Source organism: Blennius ocellaris, assembly GCF_963422515.1.
Source record: "Blennius ocellaris genome assembly, chromosome: 17".
Classification (NCBI taxonomy): Eukaryota; Metazoa; Chordata; class Actinopteri; order Blenniiformes; family Blenniidae; genus Blennius; species Blennius ocellaris.
Window position 1 is genome coordinate 17096479 of NC_137666.1, and position 27250 is coordinate 17123728.

Below are 27250 nucleotides of genomic sequence, written 5' to 3' on the forward strand. Positions count from 1 at the left end.
TTATCAGAATGAAGAGAATAATCCCGACGCCTTTGAAGGTAGTGTAGCAGTTGGCGGAGTTGAGGCCGGTGTTTTGATGCGGTGTGAAGGTGGTTGTGCCGCAGACCCCGTCACAGTGGACTCATCACTGGCCGCTAATGTGATCACAGCCACAGCCAGGCAGGGCCAAGAGAGTCGAGTCGTAATCTCTCCCAGTGTCTCACTGCCAAATTGGCCCGATTTGTCAGGCAAAGGATCATCACCCACTTTTCAAATGACTTTCAAAGGGCCTCTTTGCTTTTTGATGTGTGGCTTGGCATATTTGATCTCAATGACTGCAAATTGCTAATGTTTGGCACGCGAGGAGACGGGCGAGCTTGAGGTCTGAAGTTCATGGATTGTTCTCCCTTCGCTTTATTAACTTGTCGACTAAGTCGTCTCTTTAGATGCTTTTATTTCCGTTTTTATTTTCCTTTCGAAGATGTTGCTCGTTCTTCCATGGGGGGTAAAAAAAAAGAAAGAAAGAAACGACAACCATTGGTAACATCATTTTCTAATTTAGCTTAGATTTCCACGTTTCTCTTCACTGCTTATGTTGAAATTGCTTTCAAAAGTAGGATCCCTTATCTGAAATTGAACATGTCAGTAACTTTTTGCGGGCTCGTAAAAAAGAAAAAAAAAAAGAAAAAAAGCAGTCAAGAAAAAAGCATTCCCGTTGTGCTCTGCAGGCAGGTCTGTGCACGCTGCCGCAGTATGTCTGACTTTCTGCACGGAGGAAACACTCACATATTTCTGTAGACATCTTTGGAAACGTTACTCTAAATGATACTCTGTATGAGAGACGATACCAAAATCCTGCCGGTAGACAGTCTGCAATCACACAGCTGGAATAATGTGGTGTTGACAATAATTAAGTGCGAGGTTCTTTGAGTAAGTGGAACAACGATGTTTGATTTTCCCACGCAAAGATCTTATTTTAAACAACATAATAATTTAGGACTTTCTATCCAGCTCAGTTTCATTTATTTCTTGTCTTCTTAACCCTTTATCATCCCTTTGAGAGAAATAGTCATGGAAAGTATGGGGGGGTGGGGGGGGGGGGGGGGGGTGGCCCATCATCGTAAGACTTCCCCTGATATTGTGAAGCCCTACAAGAGCCGACGTCTTAAAACTGCATCCAGACTTCTTAAACCAGATCCATTTCTTTAAAGTAGGCACACAACATAGATTTGAAAGTCCTGGGTTTTTCAAACCTGACTAGGACTTTTCAAAACATCCCAGGCTCCTTACAGGATGACACAGATTCTTTATGTAAGACTTTGATTCCTCAAATCAAACCTGTACAAAAAGACTAGAACATCCTCTATGTAACTGTTTGTGGTCACTTGATGGTGCAGCCCTATAAAACAGACTCATCACATTGCACCTAAAACACACTTGAAGTCTCTTTGCTTGACTGATCTTCAAACTGCACTGAAGATATTTTATCCAGACTCTTCTAAACCCAGACTCCTAAAAATGCATTTGAATTCTTTACATCTTTTTAAAGTACACGTAGACAAATACTCCAAGAATTATTCAAGTCTGACGTTCAAACAAGTGGATTTCTCAAAAGTTGTAGTACAAATCACTGAATGTTTCAACAGCATGTTGAATAATTGAATAACAGCCTTGTGATTCACTCTAACGATGCCTTTGTGGATACTGCCCCTTTAAAATGAGACTATGTACTCACTGATTTCTCTTTTCCTTCCAGGGTTGTGTGTTTGGAGTGTGAAGAAATGCCGAGCCGCTGTAGTAAAGAAGCAGCATGAAGCTCTGAAGAGGTGGACCTCGCCTCATCACTTGTTGATCCAGACAATCAGATTCACTCATGAAGCCAGGGAGGAGCATCACATCTCTGAGGCCGCCATGTCCTCCTGCTGAGTGCCTTTAGCCTTTGGCACTGGTGCTATGACCAGCCTGAAGCGCCCACCCATGGAGCACACTGTTGGGGGTTCCATCCCCGCCACTGACGAGTTTTACACTCGCCATCTCCGCGTGGTCAACGGAGGGGCCATGCCGGCACGCGCCGACAACGTCCACGGCACTGTGAGCGCAGGAGTGCCTAAGATGGGTGTACGGGCTCGGGTGGCAGATTGGCCCCCCAGGAAAGACATTCCAGGGGCCTTGTGGCACTCGCCGGCTGAGCCGGAAAACTCTAGCGTGCCCCCGTCTGGGAAAAGCCACATTAAGTTGGGCTCAATCCTGAGCCCTCAGGATTCGTCAATGCTGCGCAACATCCACAATACTTTAAAGAGTCGAACGCAGGCACAGGCGAACAACTATAGCCCCGACACCCGCTACCTGGCCCCGGCAGACTACAAAGGTCCCGCGCATAGAAATCCACGTCAGAGGCGTGTCCGTCAGCGCAGCAACAGTGACATGACTATTGGGGAGATGGAAGGCAGTGGGGACAGTGGGGATGACTGGGGTCCATCATCAGGAGCCAAGTGGTCTCCTCTTCACCGTGAATATGGCAGCACCTCCTCCATAGACCAACACGGAGCGTCTGAGGAGAGCTTCTTTGAAATGCTGAAGGGTTATCAAGGCGACAAAGTGGACCAGCGTAGTCCCGCTCCTGAGAAACTGGAGGACATGCTGAATGTTGGGAATAAGCAGTCCATCGTCGACCTTCAGGAGGACGTCCCAGACGGACAACATCCCAAACCTAAGGACCGAGACAAGCCTCCAAAGAGACGCACCAAGTCCGAGACAGGAGGCGAGTCTATATTTCGAAAACTTAGGAATGTACGAGGTGAGTCAGACTCCCCAAGAGCTGGCTCCGACGCAGAGGACAGTCGGACGGATGACATGGGTCCTCCTCTGAAGCCCTGGGTGTGTCAGAAAGGTTTTTCCCACTACGACGTCCAGAGCATGCTTTTCGACCTCAACGACGTCACTCAGTTGCGGCATACGGCAGGAAAGAGGAAAAACACCACCACAGGAGCGTCCGCTGCCGCCATAGCTTCAGCTACCTCCACTCTGTCATCCACTCACAGCTTGCCTTACAGCTCCCCTAGTGGCAGCCAGGAAGAGCTCAGCTCCAGGGACAGTCCCAGCCTGGACATGGGGGAAGAACAGAGCAACGAAATGCTGCTGAGTTGCCCTTGTTTCCGCAATGAGATCGGCGCCGATGGCAACGGGAGGCGCAGACTGGGGGTAGGTGGAGGAGGGTATCATGGACAAGGCAACAGTGGCTCAGGGACTCTGTCCGGGGAGGGTATCATGTATGAAACGTCCGTGACCACACACTGCACCAACGCTGGAGTAGCAGTCCTCGAGGGACCAAAGGAGGGCCCCAGCACACTCAGCGAAAAGGGCAAACAGTATATCGTGGAGCACGTGGATCTGGGGGCTTACTACTACAGGAAGTTCTTCTACCTTAGAGGTGAGGTGCCTTTAACTGCTTTCCCTACATGGACTTCATTGATGTCCAGTGATCTTGAACAGATTTGACTGAAATTGTGCCACGTTTTCCCACTCATAGAGCACTGGAACTACTTTGGGATGGACGACGCGTTGGGTCCGGTAGCGGTTAGCTTGCGCAGAGAGAAGATGGACGAAGACAAGGATCATGGGCAGCAGTATAACTACCGCCTCATCTTCAGGACCAGTGAGGTCAGACAACATAGGGCTCATTTTGACCAGAACATTTCAACAGTGCATGTATTTATGCACTTTAAATGTAGAGCTAATCAGGGGTGCACTTTGAGATTTAAACTTTAAAGTTTGTCTTTGTTCTGATAGAGAGCATACCTGATGAAAATGTATATATTTTAACAAAAAAACAAACCATTACTAACAACAATGATGACAATTTCAACATAAAGCCAATTTTTATGACACCTTCTGGTCCAAAATACAGTGAAATGTCCAAGAATCATATCCTATCTGTTGCATTGTACATGTTTTTACAAACTCCGCCTTGCTTTGAGGTTAGTTTAGATAGCTATCAGCGTTGCATTGTGTCTAATACTTTAGAAATTTGTTTAAAAAAAGTTTTATTGAAAATATTTACCATTTGCTTGGTGGTTTGGTAGGCTGCCTATGAGCCTCTTGAGGGCTGATTTTTGCCCACAGGACTTATGATTGGTAGGGTTAAAGGCATTGGAGCCCGTCAGCGGCTGATCAGTAAATAAGGTGTGTGTGGTTCCGTTCAGTATGCTTTTCGAGGAGGACCAGCTCAAGGTAAAAGCCAGTCTCATGTGTCATGTCTTATTATGCAACCAGCCCTGGGGCTCCTCAGCTGTCTCCCAATATCAGCAACTTGTGAAGAAACCTCAGGAAAAGTACACTCGTCCTCGAGCCTCCGAGGCCTGTCAACAACCTGAAACCTCAGTGTGGAGAACTTAACTTCTCTGTCCCAGTGAAAATAGACCGTCCTATTCAGTTGCATAGTTTGCCCTCAGTTCTTTCTGTTTGCTTACAGATATTAGGCCTCAAATTTGAGGCTTTTGGGTTGATTATATGGACAGGTTTTCCCAGACAGAGCCTGGAGGCATCTGCCTGTAGCAGTTTGTTGTGGATTTAAACTGGACAAGTGCGTGTGATTAAAGCCACCACACAGTAGACTGAAGCGCCTACCCGTCCCCCATCGTACCTTGCAAACAGAACAAACACAGGACTATTGTGATCGCGGGCCCAAGCCCGCAGGAGAGGGATAGTCTGCGTCCCCTCCAGCTGCTTATGATAGCCAGCTGATTGAGTTCGGTCCCACCGCCCGGCACAATGCTTACTCTGTGTGTGCAGAATGCTTCGACCGGCCCTCCCACCTCTTCTTCCTCAGCTTTGACTCATGATTGTCTTGTTGTTTCAAATTCTTTGTTGAGAAGCGAGTACTACTTTAAAATCCGCTGCAGCTATTTTTTTTTCTCCCTCTCCAGTGTGACAGTGCAGGCATGTTTTGTTATCAGTGTGTTTCATCTCCTGCAGAAAGTTCAAAGCACAGTCGAGATTCCTGGGGTTGCGTTCCTCCTCACTGTGATCTTCTCTTCTCCGTCCTTCCAGTTGACAACCCTCCGAGGCTCAATACTGGAGGACGCAGTGCCTTCCACCTCGAAGCACGGCACCGGCCGAGGGCTGCCCATCAAAGAGGTGCTGGAGTTCCTCCTGCCTGAGCTGGATCTATCCTGCCTCAGACTGGCCCTCAACACGCCCAAAGTCACTGAGCAGCTGATGAAACTGGATGAACAAGGGGTAACCACCCATATAAAAACACCATTTTAATGATGGATCTCAATGAAACATTTTCAATTCTAAGGTTATTTCTGTTCAAGCAACGTATTTCTTTTTCTTTTTTTCCCCTCACGGTGTTGTGGTATCCTCAGCTGAGTTTTCAGGTGAAGGTCGGGGTGATGTACTGCAGAGCGGGCCAGAGCACAGAGGAGGAAATGTACAACAACGAGATGGCCGGGCCCGCCCTGGAAGAATTCCTCCAGCTGCTCGGGGAGAAGGTTCGCCTGAAAGGCTTCACCAAGTACAGAGCCCAGCTGGACACCAAAAGTAACGGCGCGCACACACACACACACACACACACACACACACACACACACACACACACACCTACAAAGTTAAATAACTTCCTCTGGAAGTTAGTTAACTTTTAATTCAAACTTCCTATTGAATGACACTTTGAATATCCCTGAGTCATAATAAATGTAAAGGTTACCGTACACTCTTTGTTTCTGTGTAACACCTCTGGATCATGAAAACAAAAGACAAAATACAGATTTTTCTCATTTTCCAGCAGGAAAGACATGATGTATTGAAACTAAACAATTCTATGGAGTGATTTGTATTAATGTGCTGGAAAGGGACGGCGCCAAAGAGATGATCATCGTTATCATTTATTTGATTTAAATAGATGAATCACAATCAAAATACTTTGTTTAAGGGCCCGTTTACACGACAACAAACACCACCCACTAGTGGCCCTAAATGAAGACTACATATCATTTTCAAAACGTTGCTTTTTAAATGCTTAACCTTTTCCCAAACAAAAACGCAAAAACAATGATTTCGTTTTTCCTTGGTTTCATTTGGAAATTGTTTTGAATTTGTATGCAACCTATGTAAGCGGCCCACTGTGCTGAGAGATGTAAATATGCCATGTTCTTGAGTGGAGGAAAAGAAAATTGCTGTAATATGATGTCATATTGTGTGCCGGGGTGGTTTTTCCCTCTTCTTTGCCATCTCTCTGCAAATTGCTTTGACTTTTATTTTAGCATTTAAAGACAAACTCTGCTCTTGAATGGCAACTTGGATTCCCACCTACTACTATCATAATAACCTTTATACATCCTGTACTTTGCTCTTTAGTCATGCTTTCATAACATTTTTCTCTGGATTGATTATCTCTCCACTGTTGTTATGTCTGTTCAACATCTGGAGATGTTACCATCAGAAAAGGAGAATGGAAAATATGAATAGATGTGAAGTATTATGCAACTTTTTTTTATCTGATACACTGTGAACATGTAGTGTTTTTGTTTAAGCCAGGTTATTCTTTACATACTTGTTATTGGCTCCTGTAATTTTGGTTTACATTTCTTTTCACTGGAGCTTGTATCTTTTTAGTTTCATTCATTCTGTGTATCTTATGTGCGATAAAAATATAATTATTTAGTGCATTAAGTGTCATTCTACCGCAGCCATGGCTGCACTGTTTAAACTTGCCATTTAAAAAAAAACTAAACCAAAAAAACTAAATGACTAAATGAAAGTGATCTCTTATTGGAAATAGTTGAAGTTTCTCTGTTCACATGGTAATGCTACGAACTTATTGGTTTTCAAACTGTGGGGCAGTCCTGACCTGGATGTCTTTTCACACAGTTTTAGAAATTAAAAAATAAGTGGAGGGTAAAACTATTTTTAAACAATGTTTTGCAATTGAGTTGAAAATAGAAAATGATCCTCCCACACTTTGAAAACGCTTGCTTTAAGCTATCCAAGACACTTTTGGTTGATAACAAAGACCAACACATGGATACACGAGTGAAACAATTAATTGTTGTCTGTATGAGCATCACTTTTGACAGGCTGACATTGATCTGCAGCTCGCTATTGTCTTGTTTGAGCTGCGGTGAAATTGCATCCTGTCTGGCTCAGAAAAGCGCGGAGTGCAGCGAGTGCACATGCGAGTGAGAGATGAATAGCAGTGATCGTACAATGGGTCCTTACACTCTATTGCTATTTTTCCTGCAGCGGATTCCACGGGAACTCACTCCCTCTACACGTCGTACAAGGACTATGAGATCATGTTCCATGTATCGACTCTGCTGCCTTACACGCCCAACAACAAACAGCAGGTAAAGAACCACAGGGTGCCGTTTAAACGTTCTTTTTAAAATGGAAGCGTTTGATATCTCAGGGTTTTCCGAATACTTGTCATGAAATGGAAAGGCCCGAGCGCTCCCACAATGACTTCACGCTTGGTTTTTAAAGGTCACTAATTGTGCTGTTCGTCAACGTGTAGCTGCTGAGGAAACGCCACATCGGGAACGACATAGTGACCATTGTGTTCCAGGAGCCCGGCGCACACCCCTTCACCCCCAAGGCCGTCCGCTCGCACTTCCAGCATGTCTTCATCATCGTCCGGGTGCACGACCCCTGCTCCGACAGCACCTGCTACAGGTGAGGCTGCAGGCCGCTGCGGAGGGAACCAATGGAAGTGAAGGAATAAGTGAATAAACTGATTGTTTTGTTTAAAAAAGGCAGAGTTTAAAGGTTAAAAAAAAAAAAATTCACAGGGGCAAACTTATACTCTGAATGTCTTATTTTTCTTTGTAGTCATGAGCTTTTAAGAAAGAAATTGTCGTGAAAAGAAAGTAAGTAGAGCATAAAACTTACATTTAATTAAATAAAACGCAGTTTTAAGGGAATGCAATTAAGTAATATAAACAAATTAAAACCGTAAATTCAAAAAACAGTCTTCTAGTAGTTTATCACCATTAACAATACTGTCTTTAAGTGGGAAGTTACTAGCATTTATTTGTAAGTCCAGTATCAAAATCACAGTTATGACTCGGCATAAACATAAAGGCACAAGTGTGGACTTTGTGTGCAAACGTGTGCAAACGCACTCCCTTGCCCATAGTTAATATAATGAGTCCATCTCGGGACAACACGCACAGAGAAAGACAACCACACACACTCACGCCGAGGAGCAATTTTAAGGTAACAGTGTCTAGCGAGTGAGTCAAAACCATCCATCAGGTGCTGAGAGTTGAAATTATCTTTCAAAAGCGGCAAGTGCATATGATGGTGATCGTATTACTCTTTCCCCTCGAAGCCTGGGAATCATTTGTAGTTAACAGATGGACAGAAATGTTGAATATGGAGCTGTGTGACTGACCTTTGAGGTCAAAGGTGCTCCACCAGCTATCGGCTGAATATGTATGACCACATCTCCACACAAAGGAGTCTTGTTAAAATTTTCAAATCGGTCGCGCTGACGTCACTCGCTTGCTGTATAAAAGCCGGGTTTGAACCGTCTTGCTCCGGACTGTTAAAAGCTAAAAACAATGCCAGCGGTGGCGTTCTCATGCAGGTCACCGCGGTGGCATTAAGACAAAAGCTTTGGCTGGAAGGCACGGGTCAAGTTTAAAAGCTTGTGGCCTTCCTCGTCGGTTTGTGGGCCGGACGTTTGCTTGATTGAGGTGAAAGAAGGAGCACTTCTTCTCTGCTGGTCTTGTCATGATCAGACTGCAACTTTGATATTGTTCACACTTGTGCATCACTGCACCGCCATACATACACGCACGCGCGTGCACACACACACACACACACACACACACACACACACTACACACACACACACACACACACGCACACATACTGGCTTGTACCTCTTCCTCATGCTCACTTGCACACAGTGCTGCAGACTGTGACACACACATGCACACACTTTTCTCTCTCGTACATTATTTCACTCAAAGGCTCACTCTTCACACACTGGTATAATGCGACTCTCAGCCCCCCCCCCCCCTGCTTTTCCCTGCCTGCCACTTTGCCTTTGGGCAGCGTGAGTCGGAGTGGTCTGAAGGAGTTAGCGCCATGCACATGAAGTGCTCTCCTCGCCCGGACATGCATGTGAGAGGGTCTGACTGTTCGGGACAGTCTCTCCCTCAGAGCTCCAGGAGTCCGGCTCGGGAGAGGACGGGTGACGCTTCCGTCCCTTTGCTTCTTTTCCCCTGATCGGCTGCTGCACCACCATCAAGGAGTCTTTGCTCCGAAGTGGCTCTTGCTGGAAGGTTTCTCCCGGTTCCCCCTCGCGGGTGAAAATGGAGAGGGGACGGGACACAGAATCCTTGAGGACAATCCTTCCTACCCCACCCAAAGTCACTCAACACACTTTTCAGCCTCCAACTCGCACTCTGGATCAGTGAGGCGTCGCCCTCAGTGGGACCTCCGCGACTCGGATTGGCCACATTTGCTTTGCGGTGCATCGCTGGCGTCATATTGTCGCCACGCGCCAGAACGGCGTCCTACTAATCGTTTCCTCGCACAGATTTAAGGACATCTCGCAGCACTGATGTAAAGACGGGAGGTAAGTTCAAAATGTTTGTCTTTACAAACACAATCCCACGCTTCACGTCTACTGCCTGGATTAACTTGACTCCCCCACGAAGAGATTGTTTGTTTGTTTTTTTTTGTTGACTTCCAGATGTTGCGTAATCCCCCCCCATGTCAATACAGTAACGTCTTCTCTAATCTTTATTAATAAAGAGCGTGTCATGAGTCCCGGAGTCATCCAGTTATTAATAGCCCGTTGTTGCCTGCTGCTGAGTTTTGGATAATGCTCAGGTCATATTGAGCCAGACTGAAGCATTAGAGGAGTAAGTGGCCCGGGGCCAGCAGGGTGCTAATCTGCTGCTTTCAACCGCTGCCTCCAAGTCACACGGGGCCAGAGCGGCGGGTTGCATAACGGGATCTTTGTTTAGGAAATGTGTGGCTGTTTGGGTCCAACCGCTGCACTGCTCCTCCATACCAGGGTGAAGCCTGGAATGGCAGCGCGTCAAACGCCGAGCCCTTGGCTTGTCATCTGCGAGTGGATGTATAGTATTTATATGCGCGGTGTAGTCGGGCATGGCCTGAAACGTTTCTGCTACAGGCAGTGGCTGTGTTATCTGTTTAATGGGCTGCATAGAGACTTGTCAGGACTGTCACATCAGCTTACCCGGGGACACGTCTTCCATCCTCACAAACTTGTGGGCTTTTAGTAGAAACGCTCAACACTTATCCCCCCCCCCCCCCACATAGGAAGCCAAGCAAAGAGAGAGTGAGTGCACCAATTTCCCCAAAGCTTCAGCAAGTGGTAATATAATCCCGACGTGTTGGAAATCCTCACTTTATTAATTTTATTGTTCAACGAAACAACTTCCCTCTCAACAAACGAGGCAGCTTCACCTGTTCACTAATTTAGAGTAACCTAAAACCCGAGGAGGCTTTGCTGTGGAAGTGGAATAGGAGCAGTGGAGGGTAACGAGAGGAGAGTCCTGCCTGTAGGAATTTTTAACGCCCTCCTTTGTACTCGCGAGTGAAACGGGTCAAAGGCAACAATCCCACAAGGGAGGCTGCGCCGAGACGTTCCCCACTTTGCTTGTTTTACATGCTCGCATGCTGTTTGTCCTTGCAGGGAAACTTTTCCCTCGGTGTCACAGAAATATACTCACTTTGTACCTCTCCAGTATCCTTCACGCCGTCGCAGTGGGTTTTTCTTCACATGCTCGAAAACTTAAAGCATGAGGCTTTAAGCAGTTTAATAGGATTCAACTGATGCACATCTGGGTAAAACAGGCCTTGGTTTTCCTTTTGTCTCAAACAAAATGACACATAGAATAACAGATGTCGCTATGCAAAGGCTTCCAGAGATCTGTATTGTTATTACTGATGGAGCAGGTGCCACATGCCATGGAGTCGCTCCATTTTTGTCTACTTTTTACAGAATAGATTATATGAACTAATAAAGTACATATACCTATTTATTGTATTTGAATAAATGTTTCAGGTATCTTTAGCTCACTTTCATTACTTTTCCGCCCTACATAAACAAATATCAGTACTTTTTTGTCATTACTTTTTTTTTAGTTTCCAGCATCATTTGTGGTTTTAAGCTTTATGATGCCGACTTGACAGAACAGCACTGACGCATTGAGTCCTGTGAGTTTGTGATCCATGGAAAAACATGGAGAAGTTTTTTTCAACTTGGAAAACATGAATAGTTCTGTATTTGTTGCATACAGTTTTCCTTACAGCTTTGCATAATAGCCCATTTTATGGCTTTTAACTTGGTAAAGGTTAAATAAGTCTCTTAACATGAAGCCAAGGGTGTCGAACACATTTTAGTTCAAGGGTCACGTACATCCTACTTCATCTTGACTGGGTTGGACCGGGAAAACAATTCCATAATAACCTTTAAATCCAAACTTGAACGTTTTTCTTTGTTGTGGTGCAGAGTATACGCAACTAAAATGTCTATATTTTCACAAAACTGAAAAAGAACCACTACTGAAAATGACTACAGTTTCAACGTTAAGCCAATTTTAATGAAACCTTCTGATGCGAAATAAAGTGAAATGTCCCAAAAAAGATAAGATAAACTTTGTCTGCCCCAGGCGGTGACAGAAATATTTCTTTTACAAGGCCCCAAACAATAAAATACAACACATATTTAAAACACACTTAAGACACAAGTACAGTCATAAAGGAAATGTTAAACGGAAACAGGAAACAGTCGGCAATTATGTATATATATATATATGTATATTTCTTAAATGCATTTACTGAAGGAGATTCAGTTTTAGTGACTGTAATTTTCTTTCTTTTTTTCTGTTTAGTATTAGTCTGAATCCTCACTCTCTCTTCCATGTCTTTAATTTTACAGTGACGGTGTTTGAACATCACATCCTGACATGATTTTAATATTATTATTCAAGGATTCGATGGAAAATGCTTTTCATACAGACCACTTGCTCGGGACTGAGAGGAAATATAATCAAAATGACTATTTAAACAAGTTCAACAATGATTTTAGTGAAAATGACCAAATAACGTAATTTATTCATGTGACTGAGCTGCAACAGGCAGCGTACAAAGAGAAGAGATGAGAACGGCTCGAGGTCAAAATGCTATCAGCACACTTGAAATGATGAAAGCTGAAGGTCACGGCTTTCATTTGATTTCATTCTATTTTTTCCCTGTTCACCAGCAAGGTACTTCAACGTGAGGGTCATTCTTTGTCCCACAATACGTTCAGCAGGTTCGTACATAAGCAGGATATCTACTCCAGACCTGGCTTCATTTCTCAGCATGCGCAACAGCAACAACCAGAGCAAGAAACTTAATTTATTTTTTCGACTTAACTTCATTGAATCATGCTGGCTGAGTATTCAATTTGTAAAACCGCAAAATCTGAGCTGCTGTAGAGGACATTAAATGACCTGTTTAAACATGATATTGGACATAAATAACATAGAGAGTATGAGAGTACCAAAAACATTTTTGGTATTATTATAATTTGTAGTTTTTGTTTGTTTGACAGTTCTAACAATGACACTAACTTCTTTTTATGCGACAAACTGGATTTTGTTTTGGATACATATACTTCCTAGAATTTGTAGTAAAGAGAAATGATAGAAAAACAATATAGAGTGAGGAAAAGCAATTGGAATACATTTAAATACACGTTTAAAGTTCAAAACAGCTTGGGAAGGAAAATAATTTTCAATCCAAACAGATAATTCACTATGTCACAGGAGTTCCCTCCTTCCCGTGGCCAGGGGGATAATAATGTAACTCCTCTCCGTAAATAGATTTTGCTGTGTTTTCTGTTGATTTCATTCTTTCTGTGCTCTGTATATATTATTTAACATTACTTATTTAATGTTTATTCTGTCTTATTGATATTCTATCGTAACATAACAACATAACATAACACAACACACAACATAACATACTATTTAATAACATTCATTAATAAACAGTGGTATTATAGCAATACATATAATTCTATACTTCCATACTATCATATATTATCAACAAGCATTTTATCATTATCAAACCAGGTCACAGCTATTAAATCAATATTACATAACATTTAAGGGTAATTTTCTGTCATCTGCAGCAAATGTGTCAATATTTCCGAGTTTTGATGTTCTTCATGACTCCATGTTGTCCCTTCCTCCTCATATTGACGTGTCTCTCTCCCTCTCTCTCTCTCCCTCTCCCTCTCCCCCTCTCCCTCTCCCTCTCCCTCTCTCTCTCCTCCCTCCTCAGCGTGGCCGTCACTCGTTCCCAGGACGTCCCCTCCTTCGGCCCGCCGATCCCCAAAGGCGTGACCTTCCCCAAGTCCACCGTCTTCAGGGACTTCCTGCTGGCCAAAGTCATCAACGCGGAGAACGCGGCCCACAAGTCGGATAAGTTCGGCGCCATGGCAACCCGCACGCGGCAGGAGTACCTGCGCGACCTGGCGGAGCGTCACGTGACCAGCACGCCGGTGGAGCCCACCGGGAAGTTCCCCTTCATCTCTCTGGCGCACAAGCGGCGGGAAAAGGTGCGACCGTACAGCGGGGCGGAGCTCCGCAGCCTGGGCGCCGTCACCTGGCAGGTGCACGCGGAGGATCAGGTGGCCGGCGCCGAGCGCGAGTGCCTGCTGGCCATCTCCAACGACTTCATCATCCTGCTGGACCAGGACGCCAAGGCGGTGGTGTTCAACTGTGCCACGCGGGACGTGATTGGCTGGTCGACGGGCAGCCCCGCCTCCATGAAGCTCTACTACGAGCGTGGCGAGAGCGTGTCGCTGCGCTCCATCAATAACAACACTGAAGACTTTGGAGAGGTGGTCAAAAGGCTGGAGGTCAGTTGGGCGCCACTACTGCCTGTAGCTGCACTTGTCATTAGCAGACGCCATCTGCTGCAGCTTCAAGAGCTGCGAACCAGCCCCTTCATCCTCCACTCCAGGGAACGAGTCTCTGTTTTGACCATATTTACATTTAGCTCGTTATCCACGGCAGACGCCGGCGGCTTAAACGGAAGATTCAACGTGTATTTGTCAATTGAATCACCAGTTTCAGGCACTGAGTTCATAGATGAGGCCTCTCCGAGTCTCAAAACTTCTGTATTCACTTGAAAACGTTGTGTAAACGGGCCTTGAGAACGTGTGACCTGCGAGCGCCAGATGTGATGCAAAGCATGAGAAATAATATTTTGATATATGACATCAGGACTCAGGCTTTTAGATGAGGTGCGGCATTCGTTAAAATAATAAAATAAGGATACTGGTAGTGAAGATGTGTAGTACTTTATATTGTTTTTTGAATTATTAAATTATTTATTTTTGCATAATTTGATGGCTGCAGGCATAATGACAAACATCAGAACTCTTAATTGCACATAAAGTAAGAAATAAGACCTTTTCCCATTAGTCCATTAGTACTGCAGACATGTGCTTATTCCGTTTAACTCTATAATTATTTAGTTTTATTTTGGGGCCACATGCATGTGAAGTGGTTACCACTCTTGCCTGTGCAGTTTGCTTGTTCTCCCTGTGTATGTTTGAGTTTCTCTCCCACAATCCCAACAACATGTCTTAAAAGTACAATTACCAGCTCTACCAAAGTTTAACCTTCCCATGCAGCCACAGATTGGAAAAGGCGCTATCGAAGATGTATGAATGTTTTGAAGAATGTTCTTGCTGTAGGCATCATGACAGGCGCGTTTTTTTTTATTAATATCACGTGAATCTGAAATGTTTTCTTTGCCGACTGTCCTGCACGGAGCCTCTCCCTCACTCTCCTGCTCCTGCTCCTGCAGCTGTTGACAAAAGGCAGTCAGACCACGGAGATGACCCTGCGCCGCAACGCCCTGGGCCAGCTGGGCTTCCACGTCAACTTCGAGGGGATCGTGGCCGAGGTGGAGCCGTACGGCTACGCCTGGCAGGCGGGGCTGCGGCAGGGCAGCCGGCTGGTGGAGATCTGCAAGGTGTCGGTGGCGTCCCTGTCCCACGAGCAGATGATCGACCTGCTGAGGACCTCCGTCACCGTCAAGGTGGTCATCATCCCCCCGCATGAAGACTCCACCCCGCGCAGGTAGGGCGTATATAAGCAACAGCTCTTCGCTCTTATTTGGAAGAAAATGTGTAGACTTGTTGTGCCCGGAGCTCAAAAAGCGAATTATAATGACACGAAAAAGGAATTTAAACACAGAGTGTGTCGTCCTTGAACGATTCCCCACTGCTACTTGCTCCTGCCCCCGCAGAGGCTGCTCAGAAATCTACCACATGCCACTGGTGGACTACAAGAACCACAAGGAGGGCATGCCCTACGAGTTAAAATTCCCCTTCCGACCCACCAACAACAACACCACCAAGTGGCCGCGCACCTCCTCCAGCCCTCAAACCCGCGCCGCTGGCACCGGGGGAACCCTGATCAAGGCCCCGCCCCCAGACTTCTCCGACCGCAACTCTGCCGCCGCCGCCGCCGCTCTCCCCCGCAGCGTCTCCAGCGACGGCCGGCCGCTGAACCCCAAGAGGTACGAAAATAAAATAAAAAACAAACAAAAAAAAACAAAACACCTGCAGACGTGCCGAGCTGATTCTAATGACAACCCTGCAGATATTCCCCCGGGAACGACAACTACGCCCTGGCCTGCTCCATCGTGATGGGCCGCACGCTGCACAACACCAACTCCTCCACCCCGCCGTACAGCGACACCGTGAGCTCCGGCCACTGGAGGCAGAAGTCCATGCCCGACGGGTGAGTCGGTCTGTCCCTCGACCGCCGCTTCCTTTCAAATGGATCTTTTGGCACAAACGACCTCTCCCCGTGCCTCTCGTAGGTTCAATAACAACTCCCAGTCGCCGTCGTCTTCTGCTCGCCAAGCGGCCGGGGAGGGGGTGAACGGGACGAAAGGTTCCGGCACGGCTGTGGGATGGTCCCGACCCGGAGAGGGCGATGCAGCCGCAAGACTGGGGGATAAAACCAGCTCAGGTGAGATCACCTGCAGTCCTCGGTGAGGTTACCCTCACTTCTGCTTTTTAATCACTTCTAATGGGAAGCAATGGGATTGATTATTGATCAAACTTTTATTGAACTAAATTCCTTATTTCTTCATATTTCTACTAGACTAGCAGTTAATAATAGTCTTTCTGTAGGCAACAATGAATTGTTTCAACAATTAATGATGTAAACTTCTCATGATCACAAATACTGCTGTGTTGGCTGAGTATCTTTGTACTTGCTTTCAAATTTTGAAAAATACTAATCAGGCTAAAAAGTCATGATTAAGTCTGTTTTTTGGAAACCCTTCACAAAGATCTAGTGAAAGCAAACACCAAACCAGTTTGGTGACACTTGGTGACATCAGCCTCAACACGACCGCGATGATTGACAGTGAAAATTGTGCGCCTCCGTTAAACGGCGTCTCTGTGGGCACCTGGCGAATGTCGATTTTGTTTTTCCCAAATTGCACTTGAGCCTCGCTGCTCAACCGGAATCGTCACATTACACTGAGTTCTAACTGTCACTGCTCCGTCCCGTAGACGCTGTGGTTTCCAAGGTGGTGATTCCTCGCCTGCAGCTGTCGGAACAGAGCAGCCACATGTCTCCTAACAAGAGCAACAAGGTGAGACACATCAGCATGAGCTGATGAGGAAAAGAATATATTTACAAAGACTGCCGTCCAATCAATGGTAATGATCCATGTGTTTTGATAAGGAGGGTTGTAAACACGATGTAAAGACTGTGAATAACATTGGCAATGTGGGAATGAATGAGAAAACAAAATAGAAACACATACTTCTTTGGAAGTATAAACAGTAACCAAGTTTGTTTTCTCCTGGACGTGACAGGCCGACGCTCCGTATTCGTCCAGCCAGTCCAGCAGCAACACGCTGTCCAGCAACGCCTCCAGCTCCGCCCACAGCGACGAGAAGTGGTACGAGGTGGGCTCCCGCTCGGGGGTGCGCAGCGAGCTGGAGCTCAACGGTTACCTGCAGGGCGCCTCCACTGACAGCGGCATCGACGCCACCTCCTACACCGCCACCCAGAGCAGCACCGCCTCCTCCACCGGGGCCTTCGGGGCCAAAGACAAAGCCCCGTGGCCGGAGGAGGCGTCGGGCGGCCAGGGGACGGCCGACTCGTCCCCTCCCACGCCGGACTCCCTCGTCGCCGGGGCCATCGAGATCCCGGCCAAGAGCCCGTCGGCCTTCCCTCTGGCACCCGACGGCTGCCCGTACGGCCTGAGCGACGCCGCCTCCCCCTCCAGGTGCGCCGCCGCTCCCGAGTTCCAGCCGCCGCATCAAAGTTGCATTACTGCAGACATTGATTCATTGTCGGCCAGATTTATCCACAACCGTCCCAGGTGGAAAAGTCCCGAGCCGGGTGGTTTGGCAACAAAGGAGAGGAAGAATGGTGTGTGTGTGTGTGTGTGTGTGTGTGTGTGTGTGTGTGTGTGTGTGTGTGTGTGTGTGTGTGTGTGTGTGTGTGTGTGTGTGTGTGTATGTGTGTGTGTGTGTGTGTGTGTGTGTGTGTGTGTGTGTGTGTGTGTGTGTGTGTGTGTGTGTGTGTGTGTGTGTGTGTGTGTGTGTGTGTGTGTGTGTGTGTGTGTGTGTGTCTCCTGCTCTCCACGGTGGATAAGGGGAGCTTGAAGTTACGAGAAATGCAGACTGTGAACTCAGCACTGTTCCTTTTCTAAATCCCACTTCCTTTGAATCAACTAAAGCTTTCTCTCTCTCTCTCTCTCTCTCTCTCTCTCTCGCTCTCTCTCTCTCTCTCTCTCGCTCTCTCTCGCTCTCTCTCTCTCTCTCTCTCTCTCTCTCTCTCTCTCTCTCGTACACTTAGCTGTTGTGTTACGTGCCTGCGTACGCGCCTTTGAAGGAGCCTGAAACGAAGCTCAAGGACGTCCTGTCCCATTTTCTTCGATCGTGAATTCATCAGTAAAATAACAGGGAGACGTAACGGCGGCGGAAGTTTCCCTCGTTTCTCAACTGATCCGTTCACGTTTGCCTCGACTCTGAGCGAGCCTGTGCGTTTGCTTCTTTTCGCCCTCAGTTCCGGCCACTCGGGCAGTCCCATGTCGCCGCAGAACGAGCCGGCCGGCGGCGCTGCCTCGCCCACGTCCCCCACCTCCCAGTCCCCGGCCACCAAGAGCTTCTACCCTCGCCAAGGGGCGACCTCCAAGTACCTGATAGGCTGGAGGAAACCGGGGGGCACGGTCAACTCGGTGGACTTCGGCAGCACTCGCAAGTACGACTGTGCGCTTCCTGAAAATTACCATTCAGTGCATGAACGCATGGAGCTGTCTGTGATGATGAGCGGAGGGAATCTTCCTCCTCCTGGTCCCAGAGACTGCTTACCTCACTTTGAAAGCGCCTCTACGGTTGGCCAACAGTGCCACCTGGTGGCGAGTTGAAGGGCAACGCAGGCTCAATCGCCTCAGTTAAAAACAACCGACTGAAAGTCTCTGGGCAGATTTAGTGGACTCTTTCCTTCAAACGTTTTATCAAAATCATTTGAGAAATTTTGAATTATCTGTAAAATACATGACGATGGTTGAGCTGACCATTTAAAAATTCCGTTTTTGATCTCCAGCTCATTTTTACTAAGCAAATAACAATTTATTCATTAAAATGTAACTGCAGTGATTAAAAAAAAAAAATTGCTTTAAAAAAGCTACAAGCTTACAGAAACAGGAAGTTATATACTTTAGGTATTCTCAGCCCCAATAAATGTTTGTGCTTCATTATAAAAAAGGCTATTTTTGACAAAATAATGTGTATCTGAGTCTAAAATTACTTTTCTTTAAACCCCATTTCCTGTTTGAACAATTACAAACACGGTGGGACTTAAACTGCTGGGAAAAGTGAGGAAATGTGATGATCTGCAGCTCATCCCACTAATGCACACCCTTTCCAGTAATGTAACATTTATTGAGAAGAAGAGCCAAGAAGTAATCTACCAAATACACAATTCCTGAATTTCATGCATAATTGATTTACTTGTGGGTAAATGGCTGGTCTCACTGGAAAATTGATTTCGCTAATATAGCCTGGCTAATAAGGGTCAAAGAGGAAATTAAAATGCATCCGCCACAGCAGATGATGACTGATTTTTTTTATTTTTTTGGAAATTCATGAAAAAAGAAATGACATGCTACGATGATATTACATCATGAATGTAGGACATTCACATAGAAGCAGAAGTCATTTCCTCGTCTCAAACACTAAAGACAACAACAACAACAGTGGAGGGTTATACCATACGCTTACAAAATAAATCCGTTTTGTTTATACTGTTGTCTTAACAAATTGCAAATTAATATAGAAAAATCTGAAATACAAGATAAATGCCCTTCACACAAAGACTATAAATAATATTAATCAATTATAAACACAACAATTAACATAAAACAATTTCCATAACCACAGTTTGTACACAACTATTTATAAGCTACATTTATAGAAACTTTATACACAAGCTATTTATACAACTATATGTAAAACTATTTACCAAAAACGCTTTTTACCTGGGGTTTGTGGAGAAGTGGTTTGCACTTCCCCAGTCTTTTTGTCCTTCCTTATTCCATTTAGAATATCTCTTATAAGCTCTCGTCCTTTTTACTGTATACGAGCCACCTTCGTTTTTTTTTTTTTTTTTCCTCTGATGAAGATTCTGGTAAAATATTCATGTTGCCACCTTCGTCCGTCTTCATCGTTCATCCAGACTTCTTTAGCAGGTTTCCATTTTAAGAGTGAATAGTAATAATAGGTTCTAATATACTGCAGTTATACTGAAGGTGAATTTTACCAGAGAGAGACCGTCCCGTATTTTTAGCGAGGGCTGCGTCGCGCTCATTGTCACACGTCGTTTGGTTGCGATTGCTTTCTAAACGAACGGCGGCTTGTGTGCAGGCGCCACCAGAGCGACGGCCTGCTGGGCGGCCAGCCGCAGCTCCGGGCCAACCTGCGCGGCTCGCAGTCGCCTCAGCGCCACACGGCCAAGTCCAGCCTGGAGGAGGACCTGAAGAAGCTCATCACGCTGGACAGCCCGCCGCCCACCACCGCTGAAGAGAAGGTGCACATTCATATATTCATATAGGAGCATATAGAACATTCATATAGGATTAAACTCAGGTGGGAAAAAAAGCAACAAAACAAAACACTGAAACGTGAACTGAAGCACACCTATTCTTACACTGCTTCAATTGTATTTGGTAACAAGTAAACAACGTTTGAATTAATCACTCAAATATATTGAGGTTTCATAATGCAACAAGACGAAAATAAAAAAAGTGTAGCGACAAAGTACAGGGAGTGAAGAAATGCTTCCATAAGTGGGAAAACATCTGAGAGACTTCAGTGTTGATCATCGCTGGAGCAGATTTCCTTTCTTTAATCGTGTGATTCATCCAACGAGAGACAAACAGTCAGTCCAACACGGACGACAACAGGTAAACAAGGCCGTGTCCGTCTCTCTAGCGTAGAGTGTAGAGGTAGAGGTAGGGACTTTCTCTGGTAAGCTTACTGTGTACAATAATGCGGGTTAAGAATTTTGATACTCGAAACTGATGCAAATTGCACCTGAAGTAATATTACATGCTTCAGTACCCAAAGAAATACCAGGGATTCACCAATACTCATATCGGGTAGATCTCCTCAGTAGAGGATCCACATAGTGGACGTCTTGAACCGTGGTATGAGTTCGTCCCCCAACAGGACGGAGGGTTCGGTTGGTTGAATTTGAAGTTTAGTAACTGACCGGTCATCCCTTTCCGTTTCCGCAGCCGTTGTTCCCGGGCCCCCCGCCCGGCCGCCGCTCCCTCCACAGGACGCTGTCGGACGAGAGCATCTACAGCGGGCAGAGGGAGCCGTCCTCCAGCGGGCCGCGGGACACGCCCACCGACCTCCTCTTCACCTGCTCCACCGTGCCGCGCTCGCCCACCGCCCGCCACGGGCCGAGCCGCCGGGCCTCGCACAAATCCCTGGGTGAGAACTCTGCCTCCGTTACGGGGAGGGTCCGGGCGGAGGTCGAGCCGTGTTGCGTCACCGTCCGCCTCGCCGTCTTCTCAGGAGACCTGACGGCGCCCGAGAGCTCGGAGCTGGAGCAGGAGAGGAAGAGGCAGCAGCTGCAGGAGCTGCAGGAGCCCGCCCTCATGCCGCTGCCCGACGCCGGCGCCGACGGCCCGCTGGACTGGGCCCACCTGGTGGACGCCGCCAAAGCCTTCGAGGGTAAGTTCTGTCGCCGAGCGCTGGTCTTTCCTCCTGCCACAGGAGAGCACTGTTGCTCCATCTTCTTATCAGGTCCAGTAACTTGTCTCTCTCTTTTTTTTCTTTCTTTCTTTTTTTTTTAACCACAGAGCAGCGGCTGGTTTTCCTGGCAGCCCAGGAGGAGAGCGCCATGGCTGAGAGCGCGGCGGCCATCAGCCCCCAGCAGGCCGAGCCTCAGGCGGCTCCTCTGAGACAGCCCTCGCCCGGGTAAGAGGCCTCAGGCCATGGCCCGGGACCAGTGTTTGCTTTAATCTGCCGCTTTCCAGCCCTGCGCCCTGGAAGGAGCTCGCAGAATGAATTCCAATCACACACTGCAGCAGCTGATAGCTCTAATTAGTCTTCTTCTCCGGCTGACTGCATATATTTAATTAAAATCAGCATCAGTGCATTTTTGGGGTTTTTTTTTTTTTTTTTTGGTCCGATCGATAATCTCCATAAAGTTTCAAGGGAAGACGGAGGAACATTGAACCTCCGTGACTTTGTCCCCGGCTGTCCCCTTCCCCACAGAGAGACTCCGGCCTGTTTGATGGGGAAAATGAGTCAGCTGGAGTCCATGGTGAAAGCGCTGCAGGAGGACCTGAAGAAGGTGAGAAGGGGAGAGAGATGGTGTCAATGGGCTAAAGCGACGCTGTGGAAACGCTCGGGGCTCGTCTCCGCGTCGACGGTGGAAACACTGCGACCGGGTTCTCAAAACGTATGCCGTGGAACAGAAAATATTCAAAACGAACGACGCAATTTCACATGTAACTGTTGCAAGTAACTGTTGCTCAGTCTAGTGGTTGTTGCAGATTTGACGGCTACTTCTTTGCCCTCAGCGGAGACTGGCAGGCTCACTCTTGTTAGGTTTTCACTGCATCCTGTCCGTTAAAGTCCAGACTGCGCTCGAATAAATCCCCAGAGTTGAAAGGTCATGGTGTGAAAGAAGCAATGTAGCACGTTTGCTGCACATATATCAAGTACACACAAGTACTCACGTTATTAATTTTGATGTCCTGTGTGAACAAGACATTTTAATAACCTGACTAAACACGAACACAATGATTCATTTTTAATTATTAATTCTTTACTGTTTATCAAAGCGCTCCCTCAACCTTTGTTCTCTGAGTTTATTTGGCCTGATCTCACACACACACACACACACACACACACACACACACACACACACACACACACACACACACACACACACACACACACACACACACACACACAGAGATGAGTATAAATATCTTCCCTCACTAAGTGCTTGAACTCCAGGCTCTGTATAGCATCTCTCACACACCTCTGTTATCTGTAACGATGCATATTGTACTGAAACTACATTTACACCCCCCCCCCCCCCCGGGAGGAAAGATAAATGCAAGACTTGATGATTGAATCCTAAATGATTGAAATCAAAGATTTCTTCCCCCCAATTTGTTACTTCTTTAATCATTTAAATTCATGAATGTACAATAACAATCAATGAAAGAATCATTTTCATTAAAAAAAAGTATGAGGCTGTTGTTTAATTTTTTTAATCAAAAACAGCCAAAATATTATTATCAGACTGAAATCTACTGAAGTTTTTGGTGTTGTCATAATACTTTGTACCACAAGATAGTGGTGGTGTTTAACCAACAACGATAAATATTAAAAAAGCGAAAGTTTTGAACTGAAGTCAGAACAATAATCTTGACTGACTGCTTCAACATCGTGGCCATGTTACTTAAATCTTACTCACTGTACCTTTTAAATATCTAATACTCTGTTGATTTAACACCTTTAAAATGGAAATACACCTGATATGTCATATATGAAAAAGCATCTCCCATAATCACCTTTTGTAGAGACTGAAAAATAGACATAAGTAGTACATTTGAAGTATAGTTCTTTGGGGGGTTTTTTTTCCCAGTGCAAAAGATGTTTTTGGTTACAATTACATCTGTGAAATATGTAAATTGACTATATTCATATGTCATCCATCCAGATTGTTCATAACAGCTCACTTTTATTTGTCAGACAACAAAATATTTTTAAAAAAGGCTGACCCCGATATGAACAGTATGTGTGTACTAAGGTCAACAAGCTAACCAGTCATATAAATTTAACGTCAAGGTGACCTTGCTGCTTCCATGTCTCATTATTGCCCCCTAATGTTCAAAAGTGGTATTACCTAGATCATTTTTTAAAATATATATATATATATGTATATATATATATATATAGTGATTGCGCCATTAACGCTCAGATCAAGTTGCTCAGCTGGGTATTTGTTCCCTCTTCAGGAGAAGGATGCCAAGGTGTCGCTGCAAGCTCAGATCCAGAGCCTGCGGGAGGACAACCAGCGCCTCCTGGAGGAGTCCTACAGCGCCTCGGCCAAGCTCAAGAAGTTCACCGAGTGGGTCTTCAACACCATCGACATGAACTGAGGGCGAGGATTGACAACCACTATCCACACCGAGTTCGCACTCGCGCCACAGAATGTGGTGGACGCGTCGAGTCTTCACCTCAAACGACTTCACGGGACAGAAACGGGGACGGAGAGAACGCACGGCGGCGTAACTGTGTGTCGGCTCCCATCAGCATGCACTTCCTTCCTTTAGGCACTCATAAACGATACGACGCTTTGTTTCCCATCTGATGGACTGTTGGGAGAGAGAGAGAGAGAAAGAGAGAGAGAGAGACGAGAGGGAAATGTGTCGAAACAAACCTGGAGGGATTTAAAGTTACGGTTCCCATTTAGCTCCCCGGCTAACCTAATTACAAGTGAGCAGATTTCCAATTAAAACGCTCCAACACAAATTAAAAAATTCTTCACGCTGCACAAGAGGAAAAATAAAACGATTCCCCCGTCCCTCGGCGCGTTCTTAGAATGAGTTTGTTCTTTAGAAAGTCGACTGCCCCCCCCACATTAAAATGATTATTTTTATATTTACTAACCAAATTATAGAATCTAATTATTTCTGATCGTCGTATGAGTGACAGACAGACAAAGAGACCCTTTTCATTTAATATAATGCAACGATGACGACAATATATTGTACAAACACAATATAGGTGCCATAAAGATAGAAATCACTAACTGTAAATAAATGATGTTAACATTTATTTTCTCACTCCTCGATAATGATGTAAAGAGTATTTATGACAAAAGGTAGCCAAATACACTCAGAGAAATATATGTTGCTCGTGTGGAGACCAAGCGTCAACAGGAAGTGTCACATTCCGACGGCCATGACCCGAATCCTCGCCGTTGCCTTTGCCTGCTGCAGTGGATTGAACGACGGCGCCACCTTGTGTTGACAACATGTAAAATACAAAAGAGAAAACTACATGGACGTGACCCTCTTCTCATCCATAGCATGCAAAAAAAAAAAAAAAAAAGCTCTCAATCTGATCCTTAATTCTCTGAATAGAGTGAATCGGTACTGCTCAGCGTGTGATTAAGTAAAGATTTTCTGTAAATCTCCACCTGAAGAGATGTTAAAAAAAAAAAAAAAGTGCTTGAAAGCCCATGAAGCCCTTATTTAAGCCTCATAATGTAGCTGTTTCCTTTTGTACTCGGATACTGTGCAACTGTATATAAGGAGAATTTAATATTCATCAGAATTTGCACCGTCATTCTTATTTTTTACGAGTTTTTATTTTATTTTAAATGTTATTCTGCTTTACTGGGAAGTGATATGACAGATGAAGGTTTTGTGAGATGAGAACAGGACAGAGACCATGAGACCGTCGCAGAGCAGAGCAGATCGCCCCTTATGCCTTCATTCTTAACACGTGTGACAGCATGTGACTGTTTCCATTGAGCTGTGATGTGTAAAAAAAATGTTTATATCTATTAAAGATATTTTGTTGAATTACACTCCGTCTGGACGAGTGGACTTTATTTAATTTATTTATTTATTTATTTTTCTTGTACTGCGTGGACACAGAAGGCTGATAGCAGGTTCATCCCAGGTGACGATCAGAGGAAACGGATACCTGCCAGTGGCCTGGCGGGAGGCGGACGCCTGCTGCCGTGCTGTGATTAACGGAGAACTGCTGTTTTTCCACTCGGGCGTAGTTACACAAGGCCCGGGAGGTGGCGGGATCAAGGTATAGGTTTGTTTTGATCATTTTCAGACAAATCAACATAACTTGGAAGGGCATCGATCCACACAGAACAGATTCAGGTATTAATTCTATAAATCGGTGGTGTCAAATATAAAGGCCTGTGGGTCCACAGAGTGTTGAACATTGTAGGGGCTTTTTACATGGCAACGTTTCACGTGACAACACCGAATCCGTTAAAAAAAAAAAAAAAAGGAGTGTGTTTACACTGCAGCAGCAGCAGACAGAGACAATGATGTAGTTAGTATGCCAGGCCATGCGAGGGCGCTGTTGCTTGATTTTATAATGAAACCACACACGTGTGCAGAGAATAATACGCTATAAACGTGAATAAAATGGAGAGAACCCAACATCCGTATGGACTGATGACGCATCGGAGCCTGTCAGAGGTGAGTCTCAACTATTAAACTACTGATTTGGACGATCAAACTAGAATACTGACCGTGACAATACCACCGCGGGTCGCCATGTTTGTTTACAAGGGATGGAAGGGGAAGGGAGGGGGAGAGATGCGCACGCGCAGTATAAGGCTCTGTAGACATACAAAACTTCCGGATACAGTGCATCCGCACACTGGCGCGGTGTAAACGGACCCTACAAAAGTGAAGAAAATTTTGCGGACACACTCGTAATCGTTGCCGTGTAAACGGGGCCTTATAGTTTCAAATGTCATCTTCAGTGAACCAGACCAGTCAAATAGAGCCTTTATAACCTTTACATTTAAACTTATATCTGTATACCAGTGTTGTGTCGGCTTCTCCAAATAAATTTGTTAAAATCAATGTTTTCTTTAAAACATTTTTTACAAATTGCTTGAGTATTTATCCATCCAGATTGGAGCCTCATGCTGGCCAATTTTGGCACAGAGGCCTTATGTTTGACACCCCTGGTTTAGAGGTTAGGGTCATATTTATACGTGTAAGAATTCTCAGTTGTCTCATATGACTGTCACATACCAGTGCGTCCATTGTGACAAGGATCACAATTTTCTGCATTGTATGTCATGACTTCTGACAACTTTCAACATTTGCAAACATGCAAAAATCAATTTCTGTACAAACTGTTGCTAATTTGCATATTTTCTCACAATTTAATTTCTCCAGATGGTTTCATTCTGGTGATGTGTGTGTGTGTGTCCGTTCAATAATTTCACATTAATGCAGATTATAGCTGGACAAGCCCCCTTAAAGCAGATTAGAGGAGTCCCTGTCTGTCACCTTGTTAATGACCACACTTCTTAATGCTGGCATGGGGCAGGAAGACACACTGGTCAGAGCGGATTGTGTGTGTGTGTGTGTGTGTGTGTGTGTGTGTGTGTGTGTGTGTGTGTGTGTGTGTGTGTGTGTGTGTGTGTGTGTGTGTGTGTGTTTGTGGTTTCATCATCTTCAGGGTCGGTAGAAATCCACTCACGGTGCACACACAAATAATTGCTTCAAGTGTCGAGAGGGTGTGATGGTTTTCTTTCTGCCTCAGGCAGCTTTTTTTAAAAATTAAACGACATATGAGTGATTTTGTTCACCGGCTCCCTGACATCAGAACAGAATAATGGAAATGAAACAAAACAAAACAAAACAAAACAAACAAAAAAATCAACTGAATTTCAAACTGTACTTACATAACTGTACTTATATATATAATACGTTACATAAATCTCGCAAATGAGTCCATGCAAAAGTATGTATTTGTGATTGTGTGTGTTTACATAAGCAACAATATCAGATCATCTTGATTTGCCTCACTGTTGGCGACAAGTTACAGAGCAGGATTGTAGGATAACCACCCACCAACTGGACAGCATGCAAATATGAAACATGCATGGACAGTGTTTGTTGGTGTGTGTGTGTGTGCGTGTGCATGTGTGTGTTAGTGTGT

At 45.4% G+C, this 27250-nt stretch overlaps 1 protein-coding gene across 1 annotated transcript; it reads left to right on the forward strand.

Annotated features, from left to right (window-relative positions):
• The first annotated feature begins 1763 nt into the window (after nucleotides 1-1763).
• On the forward strand, nucleotides 1764-25116 carry LOC308142415 (signal-induced proliferation-associated 1-like protein 1). Its single transcript, XM_080512799.1, has 20 exons — nucleotides 1764-3409; nucleotides 3509-3639; nucleotides 5029-5217; nucleotides 5349-5523; nucleotides 7225-7328; nucleotides 7496-7653; nucleotides 13297-13876; nucleotides 14833-15107; nucleotides 15277-15549; nucleotides 15633-15773; nucleotides 15856-16007; nucleotides 16559-16641; nucleotides 16868-17283; nucleotides 18069-18263; nucleotides 19928-20090; nucleotides 20800-21001; nucleotides 21086-21244; nucleotides 21373-21490; nucleotides 21791-21869; nucleotides 23551-25116. The coding sequence occupies exons 1-20, from the start codon at nucleotides 1933-1935 to the stop codon at nucleotides 23692-23694; spliced, it is 5214 nt and encodes a 1737-aa protein (XP_080368925.1). The 5' UTR covers nucleotides 1764-1932; the 3' UTR covers nucleotides 23695-25116.
• Nucleotides 25117-27250: the final 2134 nt, after the last annotated feature.